The sequence below is a fragment of the Anguilla anguilla genome, chromosome 7 (genome assembly GCF_013347855.1).
Source record: "Anguilla anguilla isolate fAngAng1 chromosome 7, fAngAng1.pri, whole genome shotgun sequence".
Classification (NCBI taxonomy): Eukaryota; Metazoa; Chordata; class Actinopteri; order Anguilliformes; family Anguillidae; genus Anguilla; species Anguilla anguilla.
The window spans coordinates 9,657,378-9,674,071 of NC_049207.1; the positions used below are offsets into that span (position 1 = coordinate 9,657,378).

The following is a 16,694-nucleotide window of genomic DNA, read 5'->3' on the forward strand; positions in this document are numbered from 1 at the left end:
AGAATATTTCAAAAGAGCTTCTATGTAGCCTACACCCCGACATGGTAATACTGTCTCAATGGGCAGAATGCATGTATTATGACAAAGTACAAAGCTTAACTTGGCTGGATGGCATACCTGCCATCCCAATGTATCCACGCAACCTCACCAGTCTGGGGGTTATGGAAATGAAATTTTGTGACTTGACGTAGGCAACCACTAATTGATAGTACTAGATTTTATCTGAAGAATGTTAATATAGACAGCCTTTCTGCGTATCTCTGCAAGCTATACGTTGAGGCTGGACCATAGACCAACACATTCGCAACATGTCACGTGCTATCTTTAATCGAAAGTATGACTTGAGGTTTCGTGACAGTTGCACAACGTTCATGTCAAAATGCGCACCAGACAGATCCATGTACGTACATGACATTTTTCAGAAACGAAAGCTATAGCCTAATTAATCACAAGCATGTACGATTAAAAAATAATCATTTAAAATCGGACGTCGTAAATGAGGAAAATAGGCGGGGACGTGGTTAAAGTCCAAGAGCAACCCTATATCAAACTAGTAGTATGAATCACTTAGATTTAACATTATTTAAAGAAAATGCCGCTAGCTAGCTGCCTAGCTTTTCAGTACTTTTTGTTCTGATCTGGACAGTGGCTATTGAGTTTAGCTTACCAACTTCTCAAACTGGACAAGACAGTGACGCAAGCTATCTTTGCTTAGCAATGCAATGATATAGATAATAGATACTTGGCTTGAATAAACGATACACCTCGGTAGAAATCTAGCAACTAAAACAAACCAACTGATTAGCATGGTGAATTTAAATTTCCCATTCCACACTACCTGTGTAACATTAACTTGACAAACTTGTAACTCCCTAGGTGGACAGACTATCTGTCCACCTAGGGAGTAACAGTATATTCCACAACAACACTATGAATGACAGTTCATTATCGTTTCAAAGACGGAGACACTGGTACTGACTGTAAACTAGCCTGAATTCATGATTTGTCTTTTGCTAGTTAACTAGCTACAACTAACTCGTACAGACAGAATAGGCAAGGTGTGTAAGTTACTGTAAGTAAGTTACCTGTAAGTTACCCGCAACACAATAATTGACAACAACGGCTCCGGTAGACAGCTAGAATTTTGCTTTAGACTATACTAAAAATAAAGCTCCCAAAATTGCCCCAGGAGGATAACTTACGAATATCGCCTTTTCAAAAGCCAGTTCTGGATTTCACAAATTCTTTTCCGACACTTGCTGTTCAGATTTGACAAACTCAATATCCTCCCGAATTTCAAACGTGCGCTTCCTTACTCCCAACAAAACAATTTCCTGGTTCCTGTGCAGCCAATGGCGTTATATGTTACAGTCACGTGGAATACATTTATATCTCGCGCGGCACTGTAACTAGGCAGACTTGTGCTGCGCCAGAATAACATAATCCTCATTGGATCAGTGGGTCATTTGGTTATGGACAATGTAATTAATGGCAGTTATGAACACTAAGAATCTGAAGTTGGAGTAGGCCTATATGTGAAATGTTTCAATTGACTGTTTGCCAAAGCAGTAATATAACCTAATTTACAGTACGTTCATTGTAACAATACAAGCATACGTTTAGACCTATAATAGTAACAGAACCTACCTTCCATATTGCCTTATGGTATTCCTGATTCAGATATCCTTGTTATCCTCTACTCTTTCAAGCAAATTCTAGCATCATGTAAAATATCAAGTAGTTCAATAACAATGCTGGTGGCACCAGTATCTTAACCAATTGGTTGGCTACTTGACCACCACAAATGCTGCATTGCCTTCTTTACAAAAAAGAGAAACTTATCTGTTAAAAATATATCCCTTTGTATTTTTATTGCATGAGTAACAATTGTGAACTAATTGTTCAACTGCAACAGAAAAAAGGTGAATTCACCAGATATTCATTAATAACTATTAACACACCACAAACATCTTGGAACATTGCCTTGCAAATAAAAGGCTAGAGGGGTTGATAAACAATAAAACCAACACACTGAAGATACTGAAAATACTAGTATTCATTGTGGCACAAAAGTGGAACACTTGGGAATTATGCAAGAGTAGTTCAATAACAATGCTACTTGTGCCCCTGTGTTTGCAAAACCTCTGTCCACCACAAGCACTAGATTGCTGTGTTTCCATAAAACTGAAAATATTTTAGGTTCAAACATCTATTTCATTTTGATTGCATGAGCAACAATTGTATTTTGCTGCCACCTACTGCCAAAAAGAAGAAGTTCTTTGAAAATGTCAATGGATTTACTGCCACGCCTATAAAGGATCTATCCGTTTTAGAAAAGATAAGAATGAGGGATAGTGGTAATCCTACAAGCATGGTGAAGGAAAGACTAGAATGTAACTTGGCAGACTATCTACAGACTTATACAAATGGCACTGAATATCTCAAAAGTGGAAAATCAGGTTGTGTTATCTATATCCCTTGTCTTAAAATTTGAAGTGGTTTCAGTCTTTACAACCACAGAATGCAGACATACATTCAGACACAGCCTCTGTTCTGATGATTCTAAAGGGAGGTAAATTAGGCGACCATTCTGAGCTCTTATAGATAGAGCTCTTCGTTTTACTACAGAGAGCTGAGCAGGCTGGGAGCTCAGTGGGTTTTTACAGGTGGGGGCACATGTTGGTGTGGAGGGCAATGAGATAGAAGATGTGGCACCAAAAAAGACACTGAGGAGAGGGGCAGATCTAAAAATTTGCCTTGGAGTAGCTGAGCGTAAATCAATTGTGAGGAAAAACCTAACATCTCAATGGCAGAGAGAGTGGGAGAAAGAAAAGAGAAGATGCCACTCTTTCACAATACAAGAGAGTATTAAACTAGGCCATTGTTACTCAGGGAATGAAAGAAGGGACCAAGTAATCATGACCAGACTAAGACATGGGCACTTTGGATTGGAATGGGATCTAGCATGTAATTAGAAAGCACAACAGCAGCTTTTTGGGGAATGTGTGGAAAGCCAGAAACAGTGAAACATGTTCTTGTGGAGTGTATTAGGCATTCAGAAGAAAGAAAAAGATTAGTCACAGCGTTATCAGAAATGGAAATGACATGCAGTCACAATGAACGTATAATCAGCCCTGCGGAAAATCAAAATAAGATACTTTACTTTATTATTTTATTTTACTGGGGCCATGCCCAACACAACTGAAGTGCCAAAGTTAGCTCTATAGGTAGTTTTGCATCCGTGGTCCCCGGGCTAGATAGTAAAATCGGCTTTAGTTTGATAGCCTCCACAGGCTCACACCTTTCAATGTCGTGACAAGTGCTTCGTTAAGCTGTAATTCATATTCCAGACTGCGAGAGGCAGCATTATACCATTATACCATTATATCCAGCCTTCTGGAAATAAAAAAATCAGAAGAAGAACAGAAACGGTTGTATTTTGCCGCCATCTACTGCAAAATAAAAGAAGTATCTTGAATAACATGTAAATCCAGAGCAAGGCTTTCACTTAAATTACAGCAGGCGTGACTAAAGCGCAAGGTGAGAACTTCAAAACTTACCGCACATTGATCAACAGGCATACAAACAGCAAACATCTTGCAACTTTGGGTTACAAATAAAAGGTTAGCGAGATTATTAAACAATAAAACAAACACATTGGAGGTAAAAGCTCCATGCTAGTATACATTGTTGCACAAGAGCTGAAGACTTGCGAATTATGCGAAATAGTCGTAGGCTATAACAACGCTAATGTATAGCTACTTGACTGCAAACGCTGCACTGCAGTCTGTCCATAAAACTGAATGCAGCTCAGTTTCAAGCCCAATTGTATTTTTCTGCCATTTACCGCACAAGGAAGGACAAGTGTTTTGAATAACATAATTTTCAGGTAAAGCTAGTTCAAGAGTTTTGACAGTTTAACTGCTTTGGGAGAGTAGCTGGTTGGACCCAATCTATTTTTATACGGTCTATGGACCCAATACTCACAGTCCGACTCTCGTAGAATAAGGTTATACAGGGTAGATTTGGAGCCCCTGTAGTATACCACCATGGATGATGCCCACACCTGTACTAGATCTGACCATTTTAAAGTAGATAAGAATGGAGGATTGTGGCAATCCTATGGGCATAGTGAAGCAAAGACTGAATTGAAAAATGCCTAGACCACCATAAACACGACAATCCTATATTTCTATAAAAATGAACATGTCAGTATCAAACATATCCCTTTTTATTTTCATTGCAGGAGAAACAATTGTATTTTGCTGCCATCTACTGCAAATGAAAAAATTCTAGTTCTTTGATAGCATTCACGATTTAACTGCCACACCTGTAATAGATTTATCCATTTCAGAGAAGATAAGAATGGAGGATAGTGGCAATCTCTGGGCTTGGTGAAAGAAAAGACTAGAAAATAGCAGGGCAACGCTCTACAGATTTATACAGACGGCACTCAAGATCCCAAAAGTGGCAAATTAGGTTTTGCCTTCCATATCCTTTGCCTTCACATTTTTAAGTGTAGACGGCTATCTGAGGCGGTTTGAATCTTTACAAGGGAACTGTTAGCCATTATCTCGGTGTTACAATGGGTTTAAGATGCGAAACCACAGAAAGCAGTGATACATTCAGACTCAGTCTCTGTTCTGATGGCCCTTATGGGAGGTAAATTAGGGTGCCTGTCCTGAGCTTATGATGGTAGAGATCTTTATACACAGAGCTGAGCAGGCTGGGAGCTCCGTGGGTTTTTATGGGCGCTGGCACATGTAGGTGTGGAGGGCAATGAGCCAGCAAAAATGGCGCTAAGGTAGGGAAGAGGTAAAGTTTTACAGTATGTCATTTTAGTGGCTGCCAACAACATCATGGCCTGTATGAACTGGGAAAACGGAATCACCAGGCATGCGGTATAATCCCACACCTACAGGAAGTGTTTGAATCATGGCTAAGCAGTGTCTTGAAATCACGTTAGGTTAATTCAATAACTACACAAAATCCTCACTTTTCAAACTGCTCTAGATATATAGCCCCCTTCAGCTGCAGTAGGAGCACATAGCTACAGCATCCTACAGGGACAATGACAATGGCTAGCCAATGAGTGCTCACTCGCTATGATGCAGTACTTCAACCTACACAGTTGCTACCTCGTTCAGTTAATAAATAATTCACTGAAGCCAGCCGATGACGCCAGAAATCTCTCTTCTTTCTTGTCCTTGATTTTGTCTCAGTCTAAGAAGATATGAGCATTCAGTTAAGCATTATTAACACACTGCAATCTAGTGATGGACAGAACAAAGCTTTCCGAAGCGATGACGCCTTGAAGCGATTGCCTTGGTTGAAGTGTCTGTGTCATGAAGCATTTGACAAATGCCTCTCTGGTGAAATCCCCTGGTCAATAAATCTGACTGTCATTGCTCTTTACAGTGGTGATAAATTATAATGAACACTAAATCAGCCCCAATTCAGTTTCTGAATATTAATGCTGTTGCCATGTATTCTCAAAGCCCTCCCCAACTAAGTCTATTCATGAAAGGTACAAATTAAATTCACAAATTAAACATATTGTCATAATGATGATGAGATGATGACAATTATCATTACTAAAGTGAAGTAAAAAGATATTGCGTGTTTCATGAGAATAATGCAAACACATCGACCAATACCTCATCTATTACCTTTCCCATGCCTGGCAAATGGGAGCACACTGCAACAATGAATTCCAATGATTAAGACTTGTTCACCATTTACTCCCAGTTCATTGTAGCATTGCAAAAGGAAATATATATTAAATAACACACAGGTACCCATATTTTTAATGTTGTTATTCTTATTGGTAGGACACAGTTCTTGTAGGCCTACCCTACGTTGTCAGCTCTACCTTGCGTAATAGAATTGCTACCTTTGATATAACACAGTTAAATAAAGTGTTGTGCGCTCACGTGTGTCTGGAACTTCGAACATAATTTCTTTATCTTACATTATTAAAACTTGATGTGTAAATTTGATGCTCTATTTATACCTCGATGGTGCAACTTGAGTACAGCAGCATTCCATGGTGATGCTGTAATCTCGGAATCGGTTTACCCCAAGCGGCGAAGCAGAGAGATGTTATTTGAATAAGGCAGGTGCCGGTGTTCTATCGATTTGTCCTACCTTGTCGAAATATCCATACCGGTAGCGAAAATTTACAGGCATAAATTTACAGGCTCACACCCTATCGAGAAATACCACCGCGAGTAAACTGCGCTACTTTAATATCCAGAAAAGTCAATAGGTCTCATCAGAAAATAATTCGAAGATAACATTTTCATTAATTCATCCAGCAATGAATACAGGGTGTAATCCTGATTCTCTAACCAAACGCATGCTGGAATAGGCTCCAGCGCCCCCCCGCGGCCCTGACCAGGAATAAGCGGGTTAGACAATGGATGGATGGGTGATAACAATGAACTGGTTTCGTATACTATACTTGGAGAAAGTTTGAAATAACTTAAAAGTTTAAGAAAAACCAAACACGGATTATGAAAAACATGCAGTGAAAACCTTCAGTCAAAAAACCGAACGTAGGCTAGCATAAATTTGTGGGCGTGCCACTAAGCACGAGAAAAAAGACGGAGGCCTAGTTAGATGTGATGTGCGCAATACCCCTTGGTAGGACAACTTGATAGGTAGGATGAAATGTCAGAACACCGGTTGCAAAACATGCACCACACCTTCGACGGGGTCTCGTTGGAAATGATCCCATAGGGTGCAAAATACGCCTATACGTTATTAACAGTATCTCTACAAAATCTGAAACGCACTCTCAAATATATCTGACAAAACCCCATGAATTCTGAACCATTTGTATACATTTTGTAAATTTGTGGGTGGGAAAGGGGGGTAGCTGATCTGAAATAAGAGATTTTGCACAAAAAGGCTACCAAAGAATCCCGTGTATTTCCACGTGGCCAACACCCGAATACAGGAATATTTGAGTGAAAGAACCTCTTATCCCAGATCTGCCATAGTCGACACATCAACAGGTATTGGTTGGAGACATCACCCAAAATAACAGGTGTCACTGACGAACAAAGCTTCGGTTTTTGTGATCACGTGATTTGAAGCAAGCATCGGAGCGGGTGCTTCGAAACATCAGTGATTTCAAAAAAGCTCGACACCGTATCGACACGTGAATGACTGACAGATAAAAGGCTAGAGAGGGGCTGCCAAAAAAAAAAAAGAGTATAGTATCAACACTGGTGGTGCCCGCGCGTTAGCTAAGTGACTGGATAACCACCGCAAACGCTATAGCCTGTTGTTCCTTTAAATTAAACGCAGATACATTTCAAACAAAACCTTTTTTTAAAAATTTTTTATTTATTTATTTATAAGCAACGATTGTATTTTATTGAATACTATTTAGCATTTTCAGGCAGAGCAAGGCTTTTGCGAAAAATAAGCCTGACTAAAGCACTATAGGCGATAACTTCAAACCGCATATTGATTAACAAGCATTATTAACACACTGCTCGAACACTGGCTTACAAATAAAGGGTTTGAGAGGTTACCAATCAACAAAGCGAACAATAAATGTAAATGCAATAGGCTATACAGTAGCCTATAAATTGGCGCAAAAGTGGGACACTTGGGAGTTATGCAAGAGTAGAGTAGCTTACTTCAATAACAACACTGGTGGCGCCAGTAGCTTAGCGGTGCGTTGAAATCACACTTGGATTAATTCTGCTCGGCACGCGCTGTTTCTTTTTTCTTGCTTGAAATGTATTCACCAATTTGGCTATAGGCTACCAAATCCTTATTCTTAAATTGCTCTAGACATTAGCCCTCTCACCTACAGTAGGAATATACACTAGGCTACTTATTCCCTTTATGATGCATTTCATAAGTAAATATTTAGTTCAATTGTGTTATCCGAAGTAGGTTATTTTGACTAGGACTTCTGTCAAACGTATCAAATGACCAAGTGTTACTAGGCCTACTCTCCCCAACAGGCTTACACTTAATGTTATTAAACATGGCTTAGATCGTGAAGCATGTTTAAACATTTCCTGGATTTTTGATATATACCGTAGCTATTGTAGAACATTGGATCTTTTCTGTAGCCTGTTGAGCTACGTTGTCTATTTGTGCATTCGAGACGATTCACTTTGTCATGAATGAACTGAAACAAACCCTTTAAAAATACGCGGTGAGTCCGGATGCCGAAGCACATTTGTCTATCGGAAGCGTAGCCTATTGTCTACAGCGTTTTGACACAAGCACATAGCCAAACAGGCTAACCACATTTACTGTGAAAATACGCTCGCCTCCGCACTGAGGTAACGATTTGTGCTGTTGTGCTGCTAAGGTAGGCCTACTCTTGTTGAGTTTAAAAGATCGTTCGTTCACATGGGAATGTCCCGCTACACGCTGGGTGTTTAATTGCGACGGTTAAGTCAGCCGAAGCGTCTTTGGCTAATAACCCGCCCCTATCTGTGTCATTAGCGGCGCCTTTAAGAATGTAGCTGGCCGCTGACATTGACGAAATTTCCTGGTGTACTGCTTGAGAGCTCACTAGAAATCAACAAGCGGGACTAGTGGACAAGCTTTCCACAGAGGGCAAACCTTCATCTTTGTAGTACCCAACGAAATCAGTCCAGACTGTGAAATAAGCATCGCTTATGATTACCAAATGGTCTGCGCGTTTGGAGATTAATGTTCGCTTTTGGCTGTGAAGAAGACGGATCTTCGGAGGATTTTTGTGGAAGCGGTCAGCAGGTGGAAGTAGGAGGCAAATCGCGTGCACAAAGCAACCTCAGTGTTAATGAAACTTTGCTACGATTTACGCGCAGGGTAAGAAACTTTGTTTATATTAATTAACCGTCTGATATAGGCTACTACGGGCATCTATCTAAAGAAAGCAACAGGCTTGCCATATTTTTATTCTGCCAGGATTGTTATGATACAGTAGGTCACTGCGCAGATATAGTCCGTCGGTCGGTCGAAACAGATCGGTGGCGTAGCCTATTTCTGCAAATACTTTGGCGTGTTATATGTTGCTACACGTGAAAATAGTATATAGCCTACGAATTAAACAAGACGCAGGTTTGTCATATTTCACCAACTCAGTGGTGCTAATGTAACCGGAGAATTTCTGCGATAGTTAAGGAAAGCTACATTGTACATCTGTATGCCCGCTTTGTTGAAAAGTAGGCTGTTGTAGCCCACATTGAGTCTGATTATAAGCAGATTCATAGTTATGCAGGTATTTCGAAACCCGTTACAAATAGCGGATGGGAGTGTGATTTTGTTTGTACCGTGTGCTGGCGTTATGATCTTAAGTACGCTACTCTTGCATTGAGAGTGAAAGTGGCGAATGCATTTTTTGGGGGGTGGCTGTGGGTCAAGGCTGTCGTCGCGATTGTTAGCGTAATACTTTCCACACTAACTGCCGCCAGTAATGCTAACTAAATCCAACATGAAATGGGTTTTAATTTTGGTTCTTATGTTGGGCCTACTCAGACATTATATTTTAAAAAATGCATTAAATAAGCGTAGGTAAATTATTGTCAACATTATCCTATGCAATAATACATTTCGGCGTTCAACTGAAATAAAGAGCTCTTTGTTGATGGCACCGTTCGGCTAAAATAGTAACAAATGTTTCATTGAACAACAGGGCTTTCCTAATGTTTGGTCGGGGCGAGCTCACTATTGTGTTTTGAATCGACTTCAAACGGGAAATGGGGACTTCTTGAACTAGATGAAGTTTGATTAAGTAGAGTGTCAAAGTAAATCTTGTCCGTATGATCACATGTGCGATCACACTTGGTCATATGACCATATAGCCTAGTTTTCTCTGACCGGAGTGTAAATTACTTAGCAGTTCTTCGACATCTTACATTTATTATAAATTATGGTGCAATCACGTAACAAGAGAAGGAATCATGAATCATTAAACTAATTTGACAGAATAATCTGTTACGCTTTTAATTAAATGAAAGTTAAGACACTGACAGGTTCTTTCCGTCCGGTTTTCTCTGGACCAGGAGTCCGCTTGATCACATGCGTGTGAAAATCAATTTGTTTTATTTTCGAGGTACAATTTGGTAAAAAAAGTTCCCTTTGTAGAGCTGTCATAGAGCAGTTAACGTAAAGCATTTTAGCTGCATGGATCGAGGCCTCGGCCTCTTTGTGTATTTGGCTTGTGCTGTGAATATTGAGCTGTTTTTATTGAATGTCTGACAGCTGTGCCGAAATATTGTCTCTCAACAAAAATTGACCTCCTTTTAACCACATACTGCGCAGGCAGGAGGTGGAAATAGCGAAGTCCAGACCTCAGAATCCTACAGGGCAAGAGCTTATCCTGCTTTCTGTTGAACAAACAGGCTTGATTTGCAAGCACACACCACTGGGTGGGATGCTGTCCTCCTATAGGACACTTACCCCCCAATTGTTATCCTTCATGCTTAATATAGAGTGCCAAGCTGAACCTTCAGTACAGGTCGATTAGGCCTCTAACTGACTGTACTATGGACTCACAGCTCTTGTTCATCCATAGATGTCCTCCTCAAATCAGTGGCTACTACACACATTTTAGCCTTTGCAAAGGGTTGTTACATAACACAAAATACCAACTATTTTAATATGTCCTTCCTATTTCCGCTGGTGTAGTCCTCTTTAGCTTTTTTCCTAAATGCATGTCCGTGCTCGGCTACTGCCTTCAAGCCTTTCCAACACGTTGCCATGTTAGGATTCTGCATTCTCATTTATTTAATGTTGCCAAAATGTTACCCTTAAGCTGCAAGGGCAGGTCAGGTTGTACAGTGAAAAAACGCTCATCAATAAAACAGATGAATTTAATCTGATGCACGTCTCTGTGCCAGAAAGGGGCCGGGCAGGCATCGGATAATCAAACATTCACTCAGGACACACACGCACACACACACGTACACACACGCGCACACACACACACACACACAGACACACAAACATTCACTCTGGGCAGGTAGCAGACCGTTCCAAGTCTGCATGCATTAAAAGTGGGGGTTCATTTTCAAGGTTAACTGGTGTGCTTGCCCAAAAAAAAGATTTATTGAAGTCAATATTGTAGCCAACAAATGAACTTGTTGCCTCTCTCTACATAGGAAAGGAAAATGGCACCTTTTGTGTGGGGTGTTTGAGAATGGGGAAACATTGCTGTGGTCCCTGAGGGTGGTTTGACTGTGGCAGTAGATTGGTGTTTGTGTGCTGACCACCATGCACTTCACCCTGATCTCGGGGAGGTCTGTTGCACGCTCCCCACTTGTTCCTCATTGAATTCAGAATGCTCTCCCACTGAACTCTCATTAAGCGGGTGAAAGCCCCACTGCTTTTGATTGCCTTGTCGTGTCACTTGTGTTTTCTCAGTTTAGACTCTTGGCTTGGCCTGACTCTGCTTCGTGTGTCCCGGCCTGGTCAGTTTTTAATCAGAACAGAGGAGGGAATTTCGTGTTAAACCTCTGGATTTGAGATTGTGCAGGCGGCCTGCTGTTTGCTGGTGAAATATGTAGCTGTCAGATTTTTACTGAAGACCTCAGCTCCCTTGAAATGAGGTGGGGCGTGCCTACTCTCTACATAATGCATGTATATGCACATCTTCGGTATATTTTCTCTCTCAAATGAAGTGTGAAGCGTTGCGTGTATGGACTCCATTGTCCAGGCTCCTTTGTCGACTCCTTTGCCTTGCGCGACTGTGGATAAAGCAAACGGCCAGCCACAGAGGGCTGTATCGCTCCTTAAACCGGACGAATGGGCTGCTTAATAGCTTACATTTGTTTGTCTGACACATTATCTGGGCAAAGCAACGGGCTGATTACAGGTCCTTGATTTAATAGGGCTTTGATGCAGAATTGCAACGGCCCTCCTGGAGCTGGGGCCTTTATTACCTGCTAACCATGCAGAGTTCACCTGAGTTCTGTACTGTGGCACACTGAGGAACAGTGTGTATGTGTGTGTGTGTGCGTGTGCGTGCATCTGTCTGTATGCATGCATGCGCGTGTGTGTGTGTGTGTGTGTGTCTGTGTGCACATTACCTTACTGACTCATTCAGTCAGCATTCAGTGGTACCATAGAATAATGTTTATTGCAGTGCGGGTCTGCAGTGTTTTGGAATGGAGGTCCCCCTGTCTGTTCACACATGCCTGGGAAGATCTGCAGGGATGAGCTCCTCGCCGCACTCATCCTCATCCACAGCGTGTGTTGGAATAACTGGGGCTCCGGGGGTCTGTGTTCTCCACCCACGCGCCGCCCGGTGTGTAAATATAGGGCCGAGCGAGCGCCGGGAGAGCGGGAGCTGCGTCTTCTCTCTCTTCGGCTGCGCCGTGCGTTAAAAATATGGCGGAACTGAAACCGGAGCTTTTTTTTTTTTTTTTTATTTACGCAGACGCAGGGGCTGTGTCTCTCAGCCTGCTGCCAGTCCCACTGACACAGGCTCTGAAGCTCCGTGCTGCTGGAGTCACGGGTTCTATCATTAGCAGAGACCTCTGTGTGCGTGCGTGCGTGTGTGCATGCTTGCTTGTTTGTTTGTTTGCTTCCTAGTGCTGTCATCATACTAAAAGGTTGCCTGTGATATCTTACCAGTACATGTATCGTGGCTCTTGCAATCATCATGGTACTTCTTTCTAACAGGAAAACAAATGGAACAGAAAGGTTGGTCACGTATTTTTGGCATTATGAAAGGACCAGGAACTGATCTTTTTTTTTTGTACTGTCATTATGATAAGAACTATGGGAAGATCATATTGCAGCAAAAGATTCATGCATGCCTGACAAGCAACAAAAAAGGGAAATTGAATGACTGATATATATTACAGTGTGACAGAAAGCAAAAAAAGGAACAGGAGAAAGCATTGTTTTCTGTTTTTCTGTTAGCATTACAGCCATTAATTCTCTAATCTTCTAACCATAACTATTTCAAAGGATCATACTGTCCTCCTATCTAGATGACTCTATTTTTAAAACAAATTCCTTTTGGCTGAGCTTCTGTTATCATTTAAATGGCCCCTTGACATTTATTTTGAAGCTGTAGGTTCAGTAATTCTTTCAAGCCATTTTTGAAAGCATTCTTCTCCACGCACTTCTGCTAATACAACGATTCGTCCAGTGGCTGCCAAGAATGGTCTGGAACAATCTGACTGGTCTTAATGAGGTATTTTGTTAGTGGTGATGTGTTTATTATTGATGTTTTTAATAAGATGTTTTCCACAGTCGGGGCCTGTTCTGATTGATTTGGTGAGATGAAAGCAGCACATTATTGTCTGTGATTGGTCGTCGCCCAGAACAACGTCTCTGTTCTGTACAGTAGTCTGTGTTTAAAAGCCTGGGAATTTCTAAACCAGGCCAGCTGAGCCAATAACGGGTAGTGTTGGTTGCTGCTGAAAACGACATTTTATCTTGGGCGGGGTGTCTCTACCGCGGTTGTTGTGATTGGTTTGATGTGCCTTAGTTTTGCATGTCCTTCAAGTGTGTCAGTGGGTGTGCGTGCATGCGTGTGTGTGCGTCTGTGCGTGTGTGTGTGCTGTGTATGTGTGCACATGTGTGTATGTGTGCGTGCACCAAACCTTAGTGACTCCTGCTGTGGTCATCTGCATTCATTGGTACCATAGAATAATGCTTATTGCTCTGTGGATCTGCAGTGTTTCGGAGTGAAGATCCTCCTGTCTCCACGGTTACCTCGGAAAATCTGCTTGGGTAGTCTGAGTTTATACCACACTCATCCTTCAGTTTTCTTAATTGAGTGAACTCAGTTTGACAAATGACCACGGTGTAGTATTTCAGGATTTTCACTGATCCTGCAGTATTTGGCACTTCCACTGAAAAATGTCTTGATTTGTTTATCTTGAATAATTCTCAAATCTGCAAAAATGTGGACGTTCCATTGCATTCTTATTACACTGGAGACAAAGGATGATGCGCTGAAAACATGCTAACATTACAAAATGTACTAAATGTACTTTAAGTGAACACCAGCTTAGCTTTTGGAAGAATCCTTGATTTATTGTTCTTCATAAAGACTGAATTACACTGATCACTGCCTGCCATCGTGAATGTGCTTTTGGTCCAGGTGTGGACGTTCTGCTGTTGCTGTTGTTCAAGTTCTGTTGGCAGTGCTGGGGGGGGGGGTTGGGTAATTCTCCAGCAGTGCTGTGTTCAGAAGGAAGAATGACTGGAGTGGCATGGAGGTAGGGTCTAGTAATAAGGCTGGGAAAACGAATGCGTGGGACAGAAGAGTTTCTAAACTCGTCTCAGAAAACACCTTACAAGAACTTTTGGGGTTCTTCTTGCTGCTTCATTCTATCTCTCTCTGTCTCACTCTCTCTTTCTCTCTCTCTCTGTCTACCTCTTTCTCTCCTGCTCTCTGTCCTTTTCTTTTGTCGGTCTCTCTCTGATGGTAATGGTTTACATAAAGCCCAAATAGCCTGTCCGGGACGGCATCCAGCTACTTTAGTGGGACAGGTGACCTCAGAGATGGGCACTGCTGGGTAATCTGGGGATTATGAGAGAATGGGAGAGCAGTGCCTAATCCCTGCCTAAATGGCACCTCATACGAGACCATAGAACAATAGAAACACGACTTGAATTTATACAGTCATCTTTCTGCCACAAGCTGCATTGCTTTAAAGTAAGGTTTCAGACAGGTGCTGCTAATGCACACTGCAGGTATATATTTTCAGATTTAATCCTCCCCCTCAGATTCTAAGAGATCCAGTCAGAGTGCTTTGTTGTGTCTGTGTGTGTCAGCTGACAGATAAGCTGTATGAGTCAAGATTTACATTGTGTGAGTATTTATCAGATTGTGTGGTGTGATAAATATGATGTAATGAGTTTGATAGGGGATGAGGGAGAGAGGGTGAGGGGTATGGTGGTGTGCTCAGTCTCTTTCATTGCAGTCATTCATATGGAAGAATTGGCCCATTTTCTCCTGAGTTAGGGTCTGTGTGTTCAGAGGGTTGGTGAGGAGGATTCCCAAGTGGAACGTCCCAAAAGTAGTCCTATAATAAAGGTGCAGCTTGGGGATCTGTTTGAGACACTATCTCTGGATCTCCGCATGTAAACATACACACACCCGTGGACTCCATGCACACACCACTCTCGCACATACGCCCACCCACACACCATGCGTGCATGCACGTGCGTATACACAGTACGACAGACACACACCCTGTAAACATATGCATGCGTGCTAGGCCTGTGTGAATTGCTCTTCAGGGTGGGTATGTGGAAGGATATGCAGTAACTGTTACAGTAATGGTTTGTCTCACAAGAATAATTTCTCTTGTTGATGTTTCACAATACATTTTTCATTTTTTTCATTTTTGTCATTAATGCCAGAAAATTATGCAGTTATGTTTTACGAATATATCACTAAAGGGATAAGAGGGAAAGATGGAGCTCTGAACTCTAGTTTGCTGCACTGGGTATGCTCACAAACTCGCGGAAGATTTGTTTTTGTTAAAAAAACAAACAAAAAAAAAAACTGCCTTATTCCGCTCCAGACGACGGATTGTTTGTCTGACATTCTCTCTGCCTCGGGGTCCGCTTATTGGATGACTCATCTGATGCGTGCTTTCCTTTTCATTTACAGGTAAAGTAATGAAAGTCTGTAGGAGAGGGCTTAAATAATTGAAAGCTGGACTGTATCCATTGTGAACTGACAGCCGCTGAGAGAAAATGCTGCTGTTTTTTCAAATGTTCCTGTCCCAAATCCCAACGTGGTAATGCTCATGTGAGTTTTTTTGTCCTGTTTTCGGTCTTGTGATCTTGTCCCTTTTGTATTTTTTTCCCTTTTTTTCTGCAGGAATGCTGTTCATCATGTTAAGATAAAACAGAGGAACCCTGTGTTGAACATGCTCAAGCGCTTGGACAAAATCAGGTTCAGAGGTCAGAAGCGAGATGAGTTCCTGGACCTGGCCGAGTCCCCCAACGCGTCCGACAACGAATGTAGCGACGACGTCCTGAAGCCTCGCCCGTCGCTCCGGGATGCGGACGACCCGAGAGACCCGGTAAGTGCGCCCCCCTGTGGCCTGGCTGAGCTGCGTCATCCCAGGCTGTCCGTGGGCTCATTGATTTCAAAGGCACGTTGGTGTCACATTTGGAACAATGACACAGAAATGTAATTCTTGTGTAAATCTTATTATTAGGCTTGCTGTTTTTCAGAAGCCTCTTTTATTAAAGTAATAAAACGCTGACTAGAATTTTGGGGGGGGCTTGGCTGCTGATGAGAACTTGGGGAGGATTTCTCCCAGGACTGCTTTGATGTGCAGCATTTGCGCTGCTTCTTCCTGTCGATCTGGTCCTGGGCGTACATAGCAACAGAGGGCATCACATATGGGCAGGGTTACTGATGGTACCCTGTCCATGGCCGGTTGCCAACACCTCTGTCACCTGGGCACTCTTCAAGCTTCCCTTATATTCCACATGCAAGTGTTCACCTCACCGCTTGCATTTATGGTATCTTTCTGATGGTGTCTAAATGGTTTTGAAATCTCTGCAAGGCCAACCTCTAGGGATTTTTGTATACTTGTGTTCCAGGATTGTAGTTGCAACATCTTAATTTTATTTCATTGATTTCACATTTTAACCTTATCTCACGAGTGAACCATAAGACAATTTGCTTGATTATATTAACTGCCTAGTTAAGCCTTATTTCTCTTATCAGCGAAACTGTTTGGTAATTAGTA

At 41.8% G+C, this 16,694-nt stretch overlaps 2 protein-coding genes across 6 annotated transcripts in view; one reads left to right on the forward strand and one right to left on the reverse strand.

Moving 5' to 3' along the window:
* Positions 1 to 1,335, reverse strand: part of apaf1 (apoptotic peptidase activating factor 1) — a 41,773-nt gene extending 40,438 nt beyond the window's left edge. For both annotated transcript variants that reach the window (XM_035426161.1, XM_035426160.1), the window contains exon 1: positions 1,203 to 1,335. The gene's annotated coding sequence lies outside the window, so the exon portion shown is untranslated. The remainder of the gene's footprint in view (positions 1 to 1,202) is intronic.
* Positions 1,336 to 8,229: 6,894 nt separating this feature from the next.
* The window catches only part of gramd4a (GRAM domain containing 4a), a 46,658-nt gene continuing 38,193 nt past the window's right edge, over positions 8,230 to 16,694 (forward strand). Inside the window, exons 1-2 of one of the 4 annotated variants that reach the window (XM_035425737.1) lie at positions 8,230 to 8,341; positions 15,812 to 16,016. In XM_035425737.1, coding sequence (XP_035281628.1) covers positions 15,861 to 16,016 — 156 coding nt within the window. In that variant the 5' untranslated portion in view covers positions 8,230 to 8,341; positions 15,812 to 15,860. Of the gene's footprint in view, positions 8,342 to 8,367; positions 8,827 to 12,487; positions 12,664 to 15,811; positions 16,017 to 16,694 lie in introns of those variants that run through there. The other 3 variants (XM_035425735.1, XM_035425734.1, XM_035425736.1) reach the window with 3 other exon arrangements.